The sequence below is a fragment of the Buteo buteo genome, chromosome 21, assembly GCF_964188355.1.
Source record: "Buteo buteo chromosome 21, bButBut1.hap1.1, whole genome shotgun sequence".
NCBI lineage: Eukaryota > Metazoa > Chordata > Aves > Accipitriformes > Accipitridae > Buteo > Buteo buteo.
In genome coordinates, this window is record NC_134191.1 from 10,920,878 (window position 1) to 10,941,291 (window position 20,414).

At 41.6% G+C, this 20,414-nt stretch overlaps 1 protein-coding gene across 5 annotated transcripts in view; it reads left to right on the forward strand.

Annotated features, from left to right (window-relative positions):
* ARIH2 (ariadne RBR E3 ubiquitin protein ligase 2) overlaps nucleotides 1-20,414 on the forward strand; it is a 35,081-nt gene that overhangs the window by 3,906 nt on the left and 10,761 nt on the right. For 2 of the 5 annotated variants that reach the window (XM_075052914.1, XM_075052915.1), the window contains exons 2-7: nucleotides 291-637; nucleotides 13,603-13,670; nucleotides 15,393-15,456; nucleotides 17,810-17,957; nucleotides 18,680-18,801; nucleotides 19,707-19,816. In XM_075052914.1, the coding sequence (XP_074909015.1) occupies nucleotides 389-637; nucleotides 13,603-13,670; nucleotides 15,393-15,456; nucleotides 17,810-17,957; nucleotides 18,680-18,801; nucleotides 19,707-19,816 (761 nt within the window). In that variant the 5' untranslated portion in view covers nucleotides 291-388. Of the gene's footprint in view, nucleotides 1-290; nucleotides 638-10,919; nucleotides 11,035-13,602; nucleotides 13,671-15,392; nucleotides 15,457-17,809; nucleotides 17,958-18,679; nucleotides 18,802-19,706; nucleotides 19,817-20,414 lie in introns of those variants that run through there. The other 3 variants (XM_075052913.1, XM_075052912.1, XM_075052917.1) reach the window with 2 other exon arrangements.

The window sequence follows — 20,414 nt, forward strand, 5'->3', positions numbered from 1 at the left end:
GATCTGTAGTGAAGGTTATGCAGCCACTTTCCAAATGCCAAAAGTCTCGGAACCCGCACTGGGGGCTAGGATGCAATGTAATAAGCCAATCTCTGAGGTTTTAGACCTCGCCTGTAAGATTAGCCTTGGCTTTGCAGGTGCAAAAGTCACAGTGGATCCAAACCCGGGACCTGCACAGCAGAATCTTCTTTAGCTGGGCCATTCCTGGCTGTTTGACCGCCTGTATGATGTTGATGTGGCCTCTCTTACAATTTCTTAGGCAACAGAAAAAATTGTTTTTCCCCCCTTAGGAGACAGAGCTCAGATGAAATCAAAAGAACGATAAAGTTTGGAGGAGAAAAAGAAGCTGCAATTGTTTTCCTGGTCTGCAGTTTGACAGGGCATTAAGATGTCCGTGGACATGAACAGCCAGGGCTCTGACAGCAATGAAGAGGATTATGACCCTAATTGCGAGGAGGAGGAAGAGGATGAGGATCCTGGGGATATTGAGGATTATTATGATGGGGTAGCTAACGACGTGGAGCAGCAGGGAGCAGATGCCTTTGATCCAGAGGAGTATCAGTTCACCTGCCTGACTTACAAGGAGTCGGAGAGCACTCTGAATGAACACATGGCCAGCTTGGCTGCCACGTTAAAGGTGAGGAAAGGTTTCTGCATTAACACAGGTGTAAAACAAGTCTGTGATTGAGAAGGCAAATGCTGAGCATACAGTTTGAAATAAAAGCTGTTGCAGTATTACTGTTACGGGGGGTTGGAGGAACATTATTGAAGGTCCCTGGTTCAGAACTGACTTGAAGGTTTACAATTGTTGCATACTGGTTCTGGGGCCTGAAAAATCTTCCTTACTGAATGTTGATTCTTACAATTATTTTTTTTTACAGAGCTGAGCTTCATGACCAAAATTCCTGAGTTATAACTCTCTGCATTAACACAATGCAAAGAGGATATGTAGAAAAGAAACAAACCAAATCATAATGGTGCAGATTGGTACACCTGTGTATGAGAAGATAACTGACAGATAGGAAGACATGCTAAAACTCTGTAATTCTAACAAAAACACCTTTCTTTGTTGGTTCTGAGAGAATAATCATAGACTTTCAAAGACAGATCAGCTGTCATGCCAGGTATTAACCCTACTGTTGCAGTGACAGCAATTAAAGTACAATGAACTTGCCAGCTCTTGTAGTGACTAATTCATCACAGAAGAGTCACACTCTTGAGTCAGCTCCATGGTATTATGCTCAGTAAGACTTCTGTGAAGTTCTCTTTCTCTTTGTGGAACTGATTACTGTAGCGCAGACTAGTAATAAGAGGAGGCTCCCTCTCTGCCTTGTCAGTGTGCTTCGGTCCCAGTGCAGGTCAGAGGAAAGCAGAGTTTTCTAAGCTCTAGATGTTGACACTGGGTTGAAATTACCGATGCATCTACCTTGTAACAGGTCTCCTAGTGCTTGTTCTTCTCTGGAACAACCCCTGAAAGCAGGACAGGTGACTGTAGCATATAAAAAAACATGTTGGATGGGTTTCGACTCCTATCCATTTGGTCTGAATCAAACTTAATTTAAAAAAATGAGAGACTTCTTCATCCTTATTTGCACATCAGTGTCCTTTAGAAACAGTATAACCATAAAGCTTGAGGACTATGAAGCCTATAAACAATAGGGTCTAAAGTGCACCCATACTTTTTGCTGCATCTCTAGCTGTTTTTGCCATCTGTTGTGCTTGTTCCCAGCATTCACCACCTTAGAAAATGAAGTTTTACTCTTTCTTTACTGTCAAACTCATGTCTGTGTTTTCTTCAAAATGTGCAGTTCAAGCTCGGAATGCCTGCTGTTCTCTACAGATTGTCAGAAAAGGGAGGCAAAAGAAAAGAAAAAATGAGAATAGTTGGTCAGCACTCTTGATCCAGCTGTCAGTTGCTCTTGGTTCTTAGCGATTAAGTAAAGATTTAGAACAGCTTTTCTGCTCCTTACTGTTTGCCTTCAAATGGAGCACCCTTCAAAAAGGTGAACCCTGCCACATTGTTCTCTTGAATTAAATTAACAAAAGCAGTACTTTATTTAGTCTTTAAAATCAGGCTTCCAAAGTTAAAAGAAATTTTCCAAGAATTCTGAAGGTCCCATTGAGCAAATATTGTAGTTGACCAGATAATAGCAACCTGCTAGCTCAAATCTTGCCCTAAATATGACCCAAGGAGAGAATGTTTTACATTCCTTTTATACCAAGAATATGCCTGCATATTTGCTTAAAAATGAAGTGCTACACATTTCGGTTTGTGCATGAGAAGATAAAAATAAATTTGGGTAGAAACCTGAAAAACTGTGATCTTGTAAGCCACACACTAAGTCTTTAGGTCTTGAAGTGCCACATTAACTCTCTCTTCACTAGCGACCATGGTGCAAGAATTGCACTTTTCTTGGAAATCTGTTGTGTATCTGCAGTGTGTGCTTTTTGTTTCCTGGCATCCTTTCTTGCAATACTTCAGCAACCCTGTTTCTTCCTTCCCCTCTCTTCCCCCAAGGAAACTTGTAATTTTGTTAGTTTTCTGAGACAAACTGGAGTGGAAAGAATTTGTGTTGAATTAGCAAGCATAGAGAAGAAGGAAATTGAATAGAACATGTTGAACTATTTCTTATCATTATTTTCCATCGACTTAATGGATATGAGTAAACAGGGGCAGACTTTTCTAAGAACTGTATTGACTTCTTTCCTCTAATTTGCTTGAGCTCTAAAACTTTTTTTTCTTTTGAAGACTACCTTTCATAATGTCTTGGGGTTTTTTGATAGTGGTGGTTGTTCTTTGGGAGCATGCTAGTTCATTTTGCTGATTTCATCTCCTTTACCTTGTGCTAGCTAGTGGTTATGTAGTGCTTTTCAGTATTAGCTCATATTTAAGGCAGAGTGGTTGTCCTGACAGGGAAAGATGAAGGTAAATTGAAGACTATCTTCAGGAGGTACGAAGATGAAGGCAATGCATGACATGGTATCTGAGCAATTTGCTATCACAAGAAATGAATAGACTAATACAATTCCCTAAAGCAAAGAAAAAATGCATGCAATAAATGGGCTCAAAGCTGTGTTTGAATGTCCTGCCGCTGTATATTGTCATCAGATGATTCACTTTATGAAGGTTAAATTGGGGGGGCGTGTATTGAGCGTTTGTTTTCTCTGATACATTGATTGTCTACATGCTTTTAAGATCAGAAACAGCTATTCAGAGGTTTACATTTTCATACTTGCAATCTGTACTGTTATTAGCTAATAGCAATCTAAATAGTATTTCATTTGCTCTGCTCATTAACCCTCAACATTTGTTTTTCAAACTGTTTTGTTCAGCTATTTCAGACTGTTGAATTCCTATTTTCTTAAAAGTGTTGAGGTAAACGGTGATCTTCCTTGGAAACCCTCTTGGCTACCTTTTTTCATTCCCCATGAGTTACAGTTGACCTTGTTCTTACTCCTACTGAAGTTAGACAAGTGAACAAACCTTGTATTGGCTGGCTAACTTCAGGTCAGGTGTGAGCACCCAGCATATGTTCAAAAGCTTGAATGCAACATTGAAAGAGACAGTCTCTTCAACAAAACACTTGGGTTTTGTCTACCCCAATTAGAGACAAAAATCAGTTAAAATCTTAAGTCTGATAAAAGCATGAAACCCAGCATCAGATGGGGAATTCTGAATAGAAGAATTAGTACAAATAAGTTAGTGGTAGATGCAACCAGCTGTGCTGTGTGGCAGCCCTGCAACTACAGTAGTGGTTATCCCAGAACCATATGGAAGCTAGAGGGACATTGTAAGTGGTACTCTGAAAGTTTTTCCTCATTTTGGACTGTGAGTAGATCCTTGCTTTCCAAGAAAAAAGAAGAGGGAATGTTTGCTTTTTGGCTAGTGCTTTAATCTGGAGGTCTGTTTGTGGAGGGTTCAGTTAATACCCTGACTAAAATTAGGACAGGCTATCTCTGTTGAAACATGCCAGAAGAAAATCTCAAACTAATATCCAAAACTCTGTGGTTCTCTGACTAAAAGGCCTGTGAATTGAAGCAGATCACTTTTAATTCCTCAAAAGGTCACTTCACCAACAGTCAACACTTGTTAAGGACAATACTCTTGAAAGCAGAGTGGCATATATTGCCTGCAGACCAACAAAGGAATCTACAACAGTTCTTTTTAAAAAGTAGATATAATTATAAAATCCAGTATCTTTCAAAAGTAATGAATTAAAATTGTGTAGTAATAAGTTTGTTTTCAAGATAACTCTGTCAACCATCATTGAGTGATTGTGGGTCCTGGAGTGGCAGTATCAGTACATGCATACAAACAGTACGATACTCAACAGTTGTACAAACAAAGTTGACCCTGTCACTGGCAAGCAATTAAGTGTGTGATGATGTCATATTGTTTTTGTTTGTGAATGACACTTCCTGGCTCTGCTGAGGGTCTCTGTACAAGTCTGGAATATCTGTGATGTTCCAAATAACTGGCAGTAGTTTCTGTTTCAGTGATGAAATGGATCTTTCTAGTTTTTAGCTTTTTTTTTTTTTTTTAAACTGATGATATAAACCACCAGATAAAACAATTGCAATTACAATTTATGAAAAAAATGTTACCTTGACTTTAGATCTTTTTAGAAGCTGAATGTCAGTCATGAGGAAGCTGAGATATTTCTGCACATACAAGGTGACAAAGAAAGATAGTCCTGTTGTTTTACAGGCAATTGATACTGATGTCTTTCCACTGAAACCAAAGGAATTGTAAAACTGAAGAATTTATAATTTTCAGTTTGCTAATGTGAGTAATCTTCTAATATTTACCAGACAGCAAAAAGCTTACTTCCCTCACTCCTTGAAATAACAGCTTGTGATGTTTTTTTAGCCCTGTCCCTTGAAGAATAAAACTTGGTAGATGCAAAAACTATTTGATGTCATGATATAGTTCTGAATCTATTAATCCATGTTATCACTATTGATCTTTCAGAGATAAACCAGTTTTTCATATATTCTTGCTCACCTTGTTGATGCCACATCTTTTAATGCAACCAAATCAGTATTTGCTCATAAAAACACAGCCTTCTGAAACTGTTCCACACACTCAAATTGTGCTGACACAGAACAGTTAGTTTGTAGAGCTGTAGAATGCTGGCAGCGGTCCTTTTCAAATACCATCTTTAGCAGATCCAGAGTCATGTGCGCGGAGATTGGCAGCCTGTATGAGCAGCTCTACCCGAAGGAGTTGGCACTCACAGAATGCCTGTTCAATGTGATCACAAAAAGTCTGTAAAAAGCCAGATGTCAAGACACTGGTGTGTGTGTCTCCCTGTATCGCTGTGCAAACCGCAACCAAGTATGTGGTACAGGGTGCTTATCTGAACAAACCTGCAGTGTTGCATAGTCATTCTTTTTGATACCATAATGACTTCATGAAACTTACATGCAATGTAAAATGCCAGTCAAAAAAGACTAGCTGTATCTAAGTACCTCAAATACAGGAGAGGTATTAAAGTCCCTTGAAACACTAAAATGCACGTACTTAAGAACAGGGTTTGAAAAATTTATGTTCAAAGTTAATGTCCATAAGAACCAACATTGGTATATATTAGCATATATTAGTAAACAATGAATAAATATGTAAATATCATTTACTATAAGTGGTAGACTTCTCCACAGAACCCCCATGATGCTGTTTGGCAATGATAACATGCTATTTTGAAGCACCTGTAAGCCCTAGATTAGTCAGGACATGCAGATTTACATCTGTACCTTGTTCTGTGTTTTAATATCACGCCAACATTATGTTGGGCATCCAGTCTGAAGTTGTAACCTTTAGGAGCACACACGTTTGAGATGTACCTTTGTCCTTTACGCGCTTTTTGTTCCCAAACAGAAAGATCCTGGAAGTTCTGCTATACAAAAGCTGTGTTGTTACCTACCAGATTCACGATGCCTATATACTTCAGTAGTGTGTTAAATACCAAGAGGACATGAATATGTCCCTAACTATCTTCAGTGTGTGTTTTATTTTGGCTCCTAAAGGGCTTTTTTTTTCTTTTTCTTTTTTTTTCTTTTTTTCTTAAAGCCTGGTGAGTTTTGGTAGAGTTCTGGTCAGCAAGATAAGAGAGCTGGCTGGAGAGCCCAGACCTTGCAACCTTGTGACAACTTCATGAAGTCATTTGAGGAGAGAAACCAGGTTTTTTACTTACTGCCCAGGACTGCTGAAATTCTCAACTTGATTGGAAAAATGAGCCACAAATGTGGAGGGTGATTATAGCCCACACATTTCTTTGTGATTCATGCCTTAAGTGTATCTTACAGCCAGTATGACTCTGCAGTGAGCAAAAAAAAAACTGTTCACAGCTGTTGATGAGTATGATCTTGGTGGGAGGTAGTCAAGACACAAGTCATTAAAAATGCCGAAATGATCTTTCAGTAACTGTTTCATGTTGCAAGCTTACAGCTGGACAACATGATCACAGGAGCGGCATGAAGCCGCTGAAGTGCACTGCCAAATTTGTGTGCCGTGCCTATTAAGGATGGCGCAGCAGAAATGAGCGACGTTGTGTACTGTGAAACACTGTTTTACAAAGCAGATGTTCTTCCTCTTCATCTTTTTATAGCAAAAGGAAAATGCCCTTAGAAGCTGGGATTGTCAAGTAAAGGACTATGTTATTTGGGACTGGACTGGGATTACTTACTGCAGAGTTACCTAAGCCCTGCGCTCTGCATGTGCGTGCTGCTGTGGCTGTGTGCACACACCAGCACTTTCCAGTTGGAGTTGGCTGTCCTGTGTCCTGAGCCACTGGCCAGGTTTGTGTGGATTCAGGTTATTATCTGCCCTTTGCTTCCTCCCTCCGCATCCTCCTTTCTGTCAACCAGAAGGAATTGTCCACTCCCCTGTGTTTCGCTGGGAAGGCACCTAGGCAGGGGCTGAGCTGAGTGCAGCAGTGGGGTGTGTTGCTGGGGCTTTTGGCAGCGCGTGGGGAGCACAGCGCAGCGTGCGCTGGGCGCTGATGCTATCAGACACTACATTATTTTGGAAAGAATAGCTGGGGAGTCTCATGTCAATCTTATATCCGTGTGCTGTCTTACAGCTTTCTTGCTGCATTTCTTTTGCTCTAAATCTTTCAAAGAAGGAATCTCATAGCTATTTTGTAATAATGCCTTCTGGCATACCATCTTGCTTAAGTGTTGGGTTTGGGGTTTTTTTTTGTTAATTTATTTCTGAATCTCCTCAGGAAGAATAGCCTAACAGCTTGAGAAATACGTATGTTGAGATTTCCTAGCTGAATCCTACTGATCCTGTTTGTTGGCAGCTGCAGTTGAAATTGTTGCTGTCCTGTGTAGGAGAGCGGATGGATTAAAGCAATGTGTAAGTGTGGAGAAGGAGTTAGAATTTAACCCGAGATCCCCTTTCTTCAGTATGTGGCCAACTAGGTTGTGCACTGACAGCTTCACAAACCATGTGTATAACACCAGCAGTATTTGTCATTCGCAAACTGCACCCTGCCTCCTAAATATGCTTCTAATCTTGCAGACTGACACCAGGTCTCTGCATGCCAGAGGGTGAGTGACGGGCTACAGATTAAAACCTTGTGATGAAGCAGAGCTCGTGTAGTGCTGTTTGTCAAGACCTTTTTCATGGTATCGAGACTGCAGCTACAGACTCTAAATTGCATTTCTTTCCCTGGTGTAGCCTGCAGTCTGTAATCAGGAGAGGGGCTGAAATGTCAGACAAATTGTAAGCAATACTGTGAGTGAAACCTAAAGATGGAGGGCTTTTTCTCACTTTTTTTAAGCTTGTCTGAACCCAGAAAAAAAAGCAGGGTATCTGGTTTTGTTGTAACTTTGTCTTTTTTTTCCTGATAAGTAAAATTAATTTGAGTTCAATTTTGAAAACAGCCTTCTAATACTCAGAAACCTGTAACAGATATGGAGGACTTTGCTACAAGACTTTGAACACTTGGGGAGTTTATGGTAGGTGATGTTAATCACAGCTCAAGCCCCTGCAGCCTCATGAGTTTTCTACCAGGATTGCATATTGGAATTCTGCTTAAAAGAGAGGTAGATCAAAAGAAAGGAGAAAATGTGGTCCAAAAAAAGTTTTTTGGTTGCCCTTTTATTTCTTCATAATTCCTAATATTTCTGCTGTTTTCTGAGAAATCCTCCGTTAAAAACAGGGCAGTTGGATAGTTTTTCCAGTGGGGCATGGAGGGAGTCAGATCTACTTTCCACAAGAGAAATAAGTGCAAAATAGTATTTTTTCCATTTGTGGGTCACTTCCTTTACCTCAGTATCCTTAAGTAAAGCATGTCTAAGGGACAGATTTTCTTTAGCAAAATTATTCAATAGAAATTATGGTTTCTTTCTAAGGTGTTACTGTTCTCTACTGCCAACTCAATTTAGTCTCTATTTTGCCCATAGTTGCTCACCAACAGCAACCATTTCAGAGGCTCTTGCTCTGTGTGTTTTTACTGTTGTAAGGAATTTAAGAGTGTGTTTTTAGGAGTTTTGATGCACAACACAAACTAGTATTTTCACAAGTTCATCCTTTCCCTGTAGAAATAACAAAAACTATGCGTGGCTTAAAAGAAATGCTTCTCAAGATTAATCCTATTTGCTTAAATCTGTTTGTATAAAAACCTTTGATTAGGGGAAAGACAAGAAATGGAAGCTGCATTTCTTTATGCCAGGTTTGCGTTCATCTCGGCCAGTCATTTCGGTGCAACCCTGATGTAACAGGAATTGTCAGCTTGGTGCAAAGCCATGGGATGTCAGCTCCAACCAGATCATAATATCTGCAACTCATTCTGAATTGAATCTCTTTGAGAATCATGTGATTATTCTTGTTTTAAATTCCTGATACCATATCTCTGCAAAAGTGAGAAGTGAAACACACCTCCAAAAAATAGGCCATCCCTTGGAGAAAAGTGAAATGAACTCATAACATATGCATGCAACATAAATATGCATGAGCAATTTCAGTAGAATATAAGCGCTACAAAAGACAGTGGGTTTTTAGCTTTTAGGAAACATTTCTGTTTGAATTAGCAACTGTCAAAGTGGCATGGTTGAAAATATTTTCTGCTGTGGAGAGATGAAACTTCAGCTCTTCAAACAACTTAGCTTATCTAGGGAAGCAAGTTGAGACATAGTTGTCTTAGAGCTCTCTAAACGCAGCAAGGTACCTACAGAGCTGCTGTGAAAATTCTTTTGATATTGTCTTGTCCTAAAGAGTGCCAGACTCTCTCACACTTCAGAAGTGTGAGAATTTTGCTTATCTTGTAGAGTTAAGAACCCAGGAGATAAATGGAGATAGAAATAATAAGAAAAAAATACTGTGCTTTCTTCCAGAAAGTGAATAGATGCGCATTTAATGCGATGGCATTACTTCTTTGTTCTGCTTTCAGAATCTAATTTTTTCCAGCGCTGTGTAAATTTTTCAGACTTTTTTTTACAACTCCTGTAGAGTCTTTCCCTTGTGCAGAGCTGTTCTCTCTTGGTACCCTTCCTGTGTGCATAGACACTGCGCCCCTTTTCCAGTGCAGTGATAAACATTAGTGTTTGGTGCCCATTTCTGGCAATCAGCAGCCTTCTATCACTGGTAAGTCAGAGTTAAGCTAATAGAGGTTTGGAGGAGGTTTCTGAGGTGACCAAATTCCTGTTTTAAGGTGAAGCTGGAAATTGCAGATTGGATGAGATCCTCTCTCTTCAGCTTTGCCACCCCATCGTGAAGAAAGAAGCCTGGTCTTCAGTCGGAAATTTTCCAGGTTCAGATTTGGACTGAGTTGATCTTTGATCTTGAAGTTTTAAGCTGATGGTGAGAAAATGGGGAATGAGAGTGAGGGAAAGACAGGCATCTTTTAGCATGACTACTGCTTTCAGCTTTCATCTTCTAAACTTTAATAAATTTAATCACAGCTAGAAGAGTTCTGGAGAAGTCAAGCTATGTAGAAGCATTGGCACAATTCGTCAGTTGCAGACAAAAACTAAAATAGAAGTGCAACATCTAGAATATGCATTCCCTTCTGCACTGTGGTCTGTAGAAGTATTTTACTGAAATGACCTGCTGCCAGCAAGACACCAAGTGGGCTATCTCACTATCTTTCTTGGGTCTTAGTATTCTGAAACAAGAATAGGAAAATTTAAACAAAGCTGATGATTTATCAAAGGCATCTTTTTTTGTTTGTTTTGTGTCTGATACAAAGAATTATTGTTCCTGGATAACCTGAACTTCTTGTGGCACCTGGTGACTGATAGGGGACTGAATCATAGCTCTTTCTGAAATGTTTTATAAGTTTGAGATCTTTCATTGTGTGAAACTTATGACTGTCCAGGAAATGCTATATTGGACAGTGTGCCTGAACAGCAACCAAGGCTTATTTCCTATGCTGCGAGGCTGCAGTGCATGCATACGGAGGGGGCATCGATGTCTTCTAACCGAATACTTCAGCCAGCAGTATCAGCTTCTGTACGTTGCTTCTCCAGTACTGTAAGGTAATGAATTATGTACATATGGACCAAACTTCTGGTTGCAGTGGTATTTTTCTGTGCTCAGCATGTTTTGGCTCCTGCTTACAAAGAAATACTTCAATTATTCTGGGGTGTTATTGTGGAAGAACTGGCTGACTTGGTACAATCATTCACTCATTGTGAATGTACAATCATTGAAGAGGCTGGGGAGCGCTGCTAATCAATAGAAGCAGGCTTTTGTTTAAACACTTGTTTTTCTTCTCATGCTTGTTTTCTTGAATCTCTCCAGTAGTGTTGGCCCCTGATGGTATTCACGTTTGCCTTCTGAATTACCAACCTTACTATTGGTGAACAGGATGTAGACTGTAATGTGGTGAGACTCCACTCAGCAGGCATGGCCCCAGCCTCATCAGTTATCTGCTCCTCTCCCATCCCTCTTTCTTACAGTTTGAATGTTATCTATCTTTAACGTGTAAGAACTAATACTTCCATGCCAAGCAGACTGTGGGTACGTTGCTGCAACTGGCTGACTCTGGGACTTCTTTTTTGCAAGATCGCATGCACTCCAATCAGGTAGTATCAAAAAATTTTCTGCTTCAGGGCTTTTATGAAAGTGGATTCATGTCATGAACCTGGCTTTATGAATTGAAAATGTTTTATTCTTGGGTGCTTTTATGATGAAAGTAATAAAATTAGCGCTACAGCTGATCCAGTCAGTGCTTGCAGTTGGAGCAAAATAGGAAAGGTCGCAGAAGCTTTATTATTCTTCTAGAACTGTTAATCTGGCATCTTTGTGGAGCATTAATTCCACATAATGCCTGACAAATAATTTGACTCAAAAGCATTTAATTCTGTTAGGATAGTTTGTTAGATTTCAGAAATGTGTATGCTGGTATTTGTATTTCTCTTTCTATGCATCTTCATTCTTGAATGTACTTGGTTCCTTCTCCGGGAACAAGTAACTTCATGGAGGTCGTGGAGTCATGATGCTGCAACAGATGCTACACCTCAGGCTCTGAAAATCCACCTGGAAAATACTCATTTTCATGTGTTACAGATTAACTTTCCATTTAAGCCTGGTGGCTTGGTTTTTTTTGTCAGGATGGTTGTTCTTCCTTACTGCTACTGAGAAATAATTTCATTGCTGTTAAAGAATGATTCATTAGCATGTGGTTTGCATTTGCAGGAAGCCAGTCTTGTAGAGACCACATTCCTGATACTTGTTTGTTTTTCAAACATGAAATGCAGATGTCTGCCTTGTGTGAGCAAGTCAAAGGTGTCTGTCTGGGTCTGCCAGGCTGGGGGCTTAAGATAACCCATCCAAGGCTGGCAGTGGCACTTCATCTGTACAAACTGGAGCAGACTGTATGTGTTGTCAGCAGCAGCCCTGTGTGCCATGCTCCATCTAATCACAGGCTTCTGTGCTGGGAGGGAGGGCAGTGCTGCCTGGGCAGCCTTTGTTTTCTGAGGGTCACATCACTGGTAAAGTTGAGGAAGGTGACATACCAGATCTTACACAGCATGAACTAATGCTTCAGTTCATTAGAAAAAGGATTATTTGAGCATTGAAAATTACTCTTTTTTTATTACTGGGATTTCTTAGTGGTGAGCAAAGTGGGCAAATCAGAAAGCAGAGGTGGCTAAGAGCCAATTAAAAACCCCAGCTACATCATGTATTGGTGCTATGCTGCTTTAGCTTACTGAACCAACCCTCCAGCGCTGACAAATGCCAGTGCAGGACCAGAGTGGTATCATGTGGCAGGAATAGGTCAGTTGTGTTGTGAAACTACACCTCTTCAGTGGGGTAGATTTAGAAGAGTAATGAGTATGCTGACCCTATGTGTGCAGAGCCTGTCTGTTTTGTAGAAGACGCAACCATTGCTTGTTTTTCCTTCCGGGGTTGTGTTGGGGTGGTTGCGTATCTGTATTACCAGTACATTGGATCCTGTGATCCACCTGTAGCAGGATTCAGGAAGGCTTATGGCTTTTCAGTGGATGATTGGGACTGACAGCTTCTCTAGAGAAAAAAAGGAGCTCTTCCTGCAGCTAGGATGGAAGGAGTTGTGTTTTCTATATGGGTAATAGAGATAGAGGTGCTATGTTGATAGCTTGTCTTGGAGTGCGGGAGGTAGAGCCCTTTAACGTCAGAGGGTGTTTGAATGCAGAATGTGCAGACCACTGGGCTTGCCCAGGTGCTTGCTAGCACAGAGGGGGTTGAGGAGGCAGGGGTCATGAGCTTTCTGAATTCCCCTGGAAGAGGTGTCTTGTTTGCAGGAGACCTGTTTTGTTTGAACTCCATGGGCCTGATAAAGCCATGAAGGGGTCAAGAGGCAGGTTGAAGGTCCAGCAGCTCAGCAGATGCTTGTGGTCTTGGTGGGCACGAGCCTTTTTGTGCTAGTGGACCAGTCTCTTTTCTTCTGAAATAAACCAATGCATAGAAGCAAAGGAGAACTTATTTGCTTGTGTCCTTGTAACATGACTTTAAATGTCGTGTTGCAGTATTCTAGAGGGTGCTCAGGCTAGCGCGGACCGTGCTAGTGCTTGCCAGGAGTCCACGTAATGCAAGCAACTCTGCATGGAAATAGTCCCTGTCACAGTAGCTTTCTATCTTCCTATTTCAGTCTAGCGTATAATTTTCTTCTCTGCAGTGAAGGCTTGGGAAAATTGGGGGGGGGGGGTCCCCCACCCTTTGCTGTCACAGCATGCCTGTGTTGCAGCTTGTTACTGCTTCTCCAGCTCAGTAAGTGGTATCTGTCTGCCCTGTGGCGCCTACTTTGCACACTTAGTGAGGACCCTGATCCCAGTCTGGGCCTCTCAAGTGGCAACCACAGTCAGGACTGGATACAGGGCTTCCATGAGCAGTTAAGTTAATCCAGTGAATTCTTGATTCCTTCCTCTCTGTGCTGTTGTGACTATGTGAGTTAGTTTGGGTACACCCATGCTTCATTCCAGCCTGTATATTGCAGATGCACTGGCTGTGAGCATTATGTCTAGTAGTTTAATGGGATCTGAGTATCGCTGGGATGTTGTACCAAGTTTGTACAATTTATTAGTCTTACAAGAAGATCATAGTCCTAAGCAGAGGTGTGGCCTCAAAATATGCCTAACTTGACTTTTTTTTTTCTTTTATTTTCCACCTAGGTATCACATGCTGTTGCAAAGCTAGTATTAGTTAGTTTCCACTGGCAAATCTCAGAGATTTTGGAAAGGTAAGTGTAAATAGTCTTATCTCTTGTGCACTCAGTGCTTTTCCCCCTTGCTTTGCAAGAATGCTCAGGGTGGTCCATAGGTGTCTTTTTGACAAGTGTCTTTGAACCTGAAAGCAGGCCACACAGTCCATTCCAGGGAGCAGAGGAAAAACACTGTTTTGTTGAGGCTGCATTGCCTGTAAGAAATGTGTAAACAGGGAGAAGGTAGTGATGGTGAATGTCTTTCAGTCTGAGGAATTATTGTCACGCTGGGAACCCTGTAGATGCATTTAGCTTAAACTTTGAGATAACAGATTGAGAGTGCTGCATCTATATTTATTTATTTTAACAAATATAAAGATAACGTATGTTCTGTTTTGAACATATGAGCCATAAATCATAAAGGAGCACTGAACCTATGCTGATATTTTCTTTAGTAGTACACTCACATTGAAGTTTTTGCTCCTTCTGAAGGTAAGTGATGTTTTTTTCCAAGCTGACTAGCATGTGGAGAGCAGGAGAAGATGGTGTGAGAGAACTGAGAAGTGCAGCCCCTTTGTTGCTTGGTCAGTATTACTGTAACAAAGTCCTTCAACTGATTTCAAAAGGAGGGTTCGGACTCTGCCCAAACATGTACGGGAAGTGTGTCAGGAGGCACTGCTGTCTGGCAGCCCCTCCAGAAAATACTGGCTCAGAACTGAATATTGTCTGAAAATAGAGAGCACATCAGTCTGACTCATTCTGCCATGCCATTTTTGGCCCTATAGCCAGCAACTTCATCCAGAAAACATATGGGAAATGCATCTCATGTATGGATATTGTTGCAGCATCTTTGGTAACTGGCTCATTAGTTACCGTGCATCCTGTGAAAGCTTTTCTGTGGGGAACACAGCAGGTGAGATTCCTGCATAGCAGCTCAGGGCAATTCTGCAGGTTAACTAACAAGTTTTAAACAAGAGGAAGTTTTGGGAAGGGTTTACTTCTGAAGCTATGACTTTGCAAGTTGTTGTCCAGTTGATCTGGTCCTCAAATTTCTGTCTTGGTATGAAGTGACATTATCAAATGAAAGCTCCCTAGTACAACTAAAAAGCGCTAGTGGGGAGGGAGGATTTACAGCATGATCACAACAGTGATGCTGCTATTTCTGAATTCATAGAGATATAAACATTACTCTGCAATGGAAGTCACAAACAGCAAAACATTTTTAATTCTAAGGTTGCTGATAGACAGCTTCCTATGCCTAAAGGGTGATAATTTGTCACAGAGTAAATACTTAACTAGATAATAGGCTGGAGTCAACTTGAGACCTAACCAGGATAGCTTGATTTTACAAAGGAATAGGAGACAGACAGGAGCCTCACTGGAGTGTGTTATTATGGGCAGCGGCTTTGGACTGCTCTAGGAGTGTGGATAGAAGATCTTACCTTCCAAAATAGTTTTTCAGGGGAAGGGAGAGAGTTGTAGAAAAATATTCATCAAGGACTATGAGGGAATTGTGAACCCATTACTGGCAGAAGTATTATTCCTGTTTCTGATTTTGAAGAAACCCTCATACAGTTTGATTGACAAGAGTTCAGCTCACTATGTGAAGGAGCCTCACACAGAACACATTTCTACTCTCCTTGTTGAAACCTACCCTACCGTTTGCACAGAGCCTATTATTCATTCAGGTGAGAAGGATCAATTTAACAAAGCAAAATGTATTCAGAAATTGATTTGATCATTCTTCAATTGCCTTTTCAGGCACAAGTCTAATGCTGCCCAATTGCTAGTGGAAGCACGAGTTCAGCCCACCTCATCCAAACATGTAAGTATGCTAACTATTTTGGTCTGTTCCCTTGGCAGACACCTCTGACCCACCTCATCGGAGGATTGCATTACTAATGGCATAGTCTGTCCCATATTAACCCTTTGCAAACTCAGATCCAACACCCTAACTCAATGTCAGGTTTACTTTCTAAATGAGAATGCATTCAAGAGGTGTCTAACATTTAAATAGCAGCTTTACTTTTCTCTTGCAGGTAGTGTTCAAGAATTACTTGCCTCAAGAAAATTAGGCTTGTTTTTTTGGCATGAGTGATGGTACGCAATGGAAGGAGCAGAGTGCATGGGCTTGGCTACCTATTCCAATTCTGCTCTGTCTGTAACAGACACTCAAGGGAAGCTCTGGCTGCACAGAGTGAACAGAGCTTGTCTGTGGCTGGAACAGAGATTTTTTTTTTTTTTTCCCCAAGATGGCTGTTTGCTACACTGGTCTGTTTAGGGATGCTTAAGCCAAGTCTCCCAGTGGTGTTGTTGCTGAGCCAGTCAGTAGTGATATTTGAACTAAAAGCTTGTGTTTTGCAGCCAGGGCTACACAGGTCTTTAGATACTCTTCCTCTCCACCACCTTTAAATGGAAACTTCCTGTGCGTATTTACAGGTTTCATTCACAGTGGGTGTCTTGGTACAATCCACAGTTACCCCAGGAACACACCACCATGTGTCAGATTTTCAGTGATAAAATATTACATCTGAGAAACACTGCTTGGGTTTGGGTGGAGGGGAGATTTTAAAAGCCTGTTTTGGCATCTGAGCTGACTTGTAACTAGCAGAGTGAAAATGCTAAAACTGCTGACAGGAGTAAGCTTCATGGACTCAAAATAAATTATCTGCCCAGAGTCCAGAAAAAAATCTTTGTTATTTGACATACCTGCAAATTAGTCCATGTATTTTGAGATTTGTCTGAATCTTGTATCAGCTGTCACTTAAGTACTCTCCACTGCAATGGTGATTTCATTTTGGGAAGAAAGATATTACAGTTAAAAGGTTAGTTTAAGTCTTGACAAACTTGGTTTGGTAGGCAATTCGTTAGTCTTTTTGTATGTGCTAGGGCAAGTTGCTCTGTGCTTTGGCTCCTAATGCAGAATAATGAAATTTTGGGGGCAGATGCTCGTACTGAACGTCTGTAGAGCAACTGACCCTATAGGGAGAAGCTATAGTGGTAAGCTCAGAGGAACAGCTTGTGAAGGTTTGAAGTAGTGTACATGCTATTCTAGTTGGGCAGCTGACCTAGGCAATCAGTGCAGTTGCAGATTTGGTGAATCTTGTTCTGGTTCATAAATGAGACCACTTAGAACAAAGTCGCATTATTTCCTTTTTCATGTGGTCATGCTATAAAACAAGCTCTGTTGGTCACGTGGCTGCATATCATGCTGCTGCTGCTGCTCTGTGTCTCTGCCATGCAGAGCTAGGCATGGAAACTGACGGCTGTCTCACACAAGCTTCTCAAAGAGTAGCAAAGGTTTAAGTAGATGAAAAGTGTTTATATGACTTCTCTGTGAAAGGAGAAATAGGAACACAAACTCCTGCTAACAGCTTTGTAGAGCCTTGCTTTTGATGATGCTGTGCTAGGCCTAGTTCTTAAGGTCCCGAGGTTGAGCCGAGATGTGTTGAAGGCTAGATCTGTTGTCTAGAGATTAGCTCTGTGCTACCCAAGGGGAGATCCAGACTGCTTCCCAGTGGTTTGGTGAAGCAATAGCAGAATTATGCCTGACTTGAAACAAACCCTCTAATCTTTTTCAGTTGAAGGGATGATGCCTGCTTTGCCAAATGTAGCATAGGCAGAGGATAAGAGATGTGAGATGATGGTCTGTGAACTCCCTTTCTTTGTATAAACACTCTACATGCTGCACCTTCACTTGCCTCTCCTCTTTCCCAAAATCATTGTCCAGTAAAAGGGCACTGCTAAGCCTGCTTCCAGCTATAGCTGCTCTCCAGGATCTGTGGAACAGTGATAAAGTCTGACCCAGCTAACAAAGAATATCAGTAAATTCAGAGAAGGACTAACACAATGATGTATTTCCTCATTTTTCAAACAGGGTGAGAGTAAGAACCAGAAAAGTAAAGGTGAGTTCTGGGTAGCACTAGATTTGGGGCAGGAGCTGTTCAGTGACTGTCAATCTGTTGTGCTCCATGAGATTAAAGAGGTTCTTGAGAAGGACTGACTGTTGGGGCAGTGCAGCACCCCAGCACACCAGCTGCTTATGAACCTGTTCTGGCCTGGAGCTCACCTGAGGCCATTGTCACAATGAAGGTGATGCAGGTGCCTGTGGATGAGGTGAGAACACTCTAGGAGAGCTGGGATGCTTTCACTGTAATGTTGATTTGTCTCTCTCCCAGGCAATGGTACATTCCTCCCATCACTGCGCAGTGTGCATGCAGTTTGTCCGGAAGGAGAACTTGCTCTCTCTGGCTTGTCAGCACCAGTTCTGTCGCAGCTGTTGGGAGCAGCATTGTACAGTGCTCGTCAAGGATGGTGTTGGAGTCGGTGAGTTCAAGGCGGATGTGGTACTGGGTCTGTATTTGCCATGTTGGCCATTCTGATGATGACTGGCTGAATTGGTCTAAAACATCTCAGTAATGAGAAAATGGAGTACGGAATGAGTATTTGTGACAAACTGAACTTGAACTAGTGGTCTTACCTGAATCTCTGGTTAGTGTTGGCATACCACCAGGAGAGCGCTACTTCTGCCTAGCAAAACGTGCAAGTCCGTAGATCCATTTGCTGCTCTTCTCCCCTTGTGATCTCAAGAGCATGACTGTAACAAGTTAGAAGTTGCAAATCTGCTGTATTTTGAGTCTGCATCTCTCATGATGCATTGTTGCACTGCCCCTGGAGTGCCTGTGGATGCAAACATCTGTTTCCTTTGTGTTAGGTAGAAGCCAGTAGTTGCCAGAGTTGCTTTGGGCTTTTCCTAGCCTGTCTTTCATGCTGGCATGGCAGTAACATGCAATTTTCTACTTTTAAGTACCTGACCTTGTGAATACTGGTTGAAGCACTTACTGGTCCTGGATGCCCATGTGCCCTGTCATCTTTCGGTGAAGACAGTTGGGCGTCAGCTTTTCAGCAGCCCTGATAGATTTGTTTCACAGTTGTGTCCCTCTTGCCACAACAACAGCTGGCACCTAGGAAACTGTGTTGAATGCTCTCTGTGCATTCACTCCTTAGTATAAGCTGCACTGCGCTAAGACGTTGCTTTCTCTTCTCAGGGGTCTCCTGCATGGCTCAGGACTGCCTACTTCGAACACCAGAAGACTTTGTGTTTCCATTGCTGCCTAGTGAAGAGCTGAAAGACAAATACAGGCGCTACCTCTTCAGGGATTATGTGGAGGTATTGTTTTTTTCAGTTTTAAAATACCCTGGGTCAATTCACCAATGACTTGCAGAAATTTTGTTTGAAGTGTCTTGCATCTTTGATTAGAACTGCAGTAACTGCAGCAAAATTGTCCCTGATAAACATGATATAGCTGCTCCTGTAGGACAGCCTCACTGACAAAATGCTCTAGCAGGTTGCCAAAGTAAATTCTGCTGTAAGGTCACCCAGTAACTCCTTGGCGGGCGCTTCAGAATTCTCAGAATGTTGCAGCTGAGAACTTCAAATTTCAATCTGAGTTTTAAAGTCCTTCTTGCGCTTGCATAGATATTTTAGGTTCTGAATAATAAGTCCCTTATCTTATTGTAGCTCAACTGAATTGGCTGGGTCGATAACATTTTATATGAGGTTTTTTGAAATTAAAGCAGCAGTTCTTAAGGTTAAATGTGCAGGAGTATTCTGGTAACTGGGAACAGACTGGGAACACTCAAGAAGCAGCGAAGCAGTATGAAAGAGTGGTGTCACTTCCCTTCAATAAGAAGTCCTTTGGGAGGGAATAGCCACCACAGGAGAGCAGCTGAATACATTCTGGGGCATAAGTAGAGGGTGGGGAAAGTGCTCCAATGGACTAAAATTGTTTGTTCAGTGTCTTGGTGGGGTCTTATGGTTGTGTTGCTGTGCTTACTTGGTCTGTAACCCTCCATTTGAATTCCCTGTTCTAGGGAAGCTGTAAGTAACTAATACTCCCTTTCCTAATGTGGAAGAGGTTTATCTGCTGTTAGCTAAGACCTGGTGACAATTTTCACTCTTTTTCAACAAGAAATAAAGGACTTGTATGTTTTTGAGGATAGAAGTGGTTAAACTTGGATAGATAATGCTCTTCGGCACCCACTGCTGATCTTACCACCTTGATATATTCACAGAGCCATTATCAGCTGCAGCTGTGTCCTGGTGCAGATTGCCCTATGGTCATACAGGTACAAGAGCCAAAAGCCCGGCGAGTGCAGTGCAACCGTTGCAATGAGGTCTTCTGGTAAGAAACAGAGAAGGTTAAAGATCACGGGGACAGCGTATGCTGTCCTCAGAGCTACTCCATTTGCTTGCCAACAGGTTCAGTGTGTGGAAGCATCTCAAATGCTTTGCTAGAGTTGTTTGTAACTTGAGTTAGCTTGAGTAATTGGACACTTGGGGTCTGACTTCTGCAGGTGGTCAGCCATCCCCTCGCTCCCTAAACTCCTTGGGAGTTGGGTGTTCTGACAACCAGGGGATGCAGAGCTTGAGTAATGAAGGAGTTACAAATCTACCATTCTCACATTTTGGCTGGGTTACAAATTCTGGTACAGACATAGTGACTGGTAGAGATTCTGGTAATGGATGTGGAGGCCTCACTCACCACTATCTGCTGGTATTGAGCTTTTAAGTTTATTACAAGTATTTGACTCCCAGTGTGCCTGGTGTGTTTTGAGGCTCATGCGAGAATATATTTCTGCTGAATAGGAACACCAATGTTCCTTGTCTGACTTCAAGTGTATATGGGACCAGAGAAAAAAGATAGCTTGCAGGGCTGCTAAAGTGTCTTCTGCTCGTGGGTGTCCAGAATCACTGCTGTTGAGAATGTCTGTGGAGCGCAA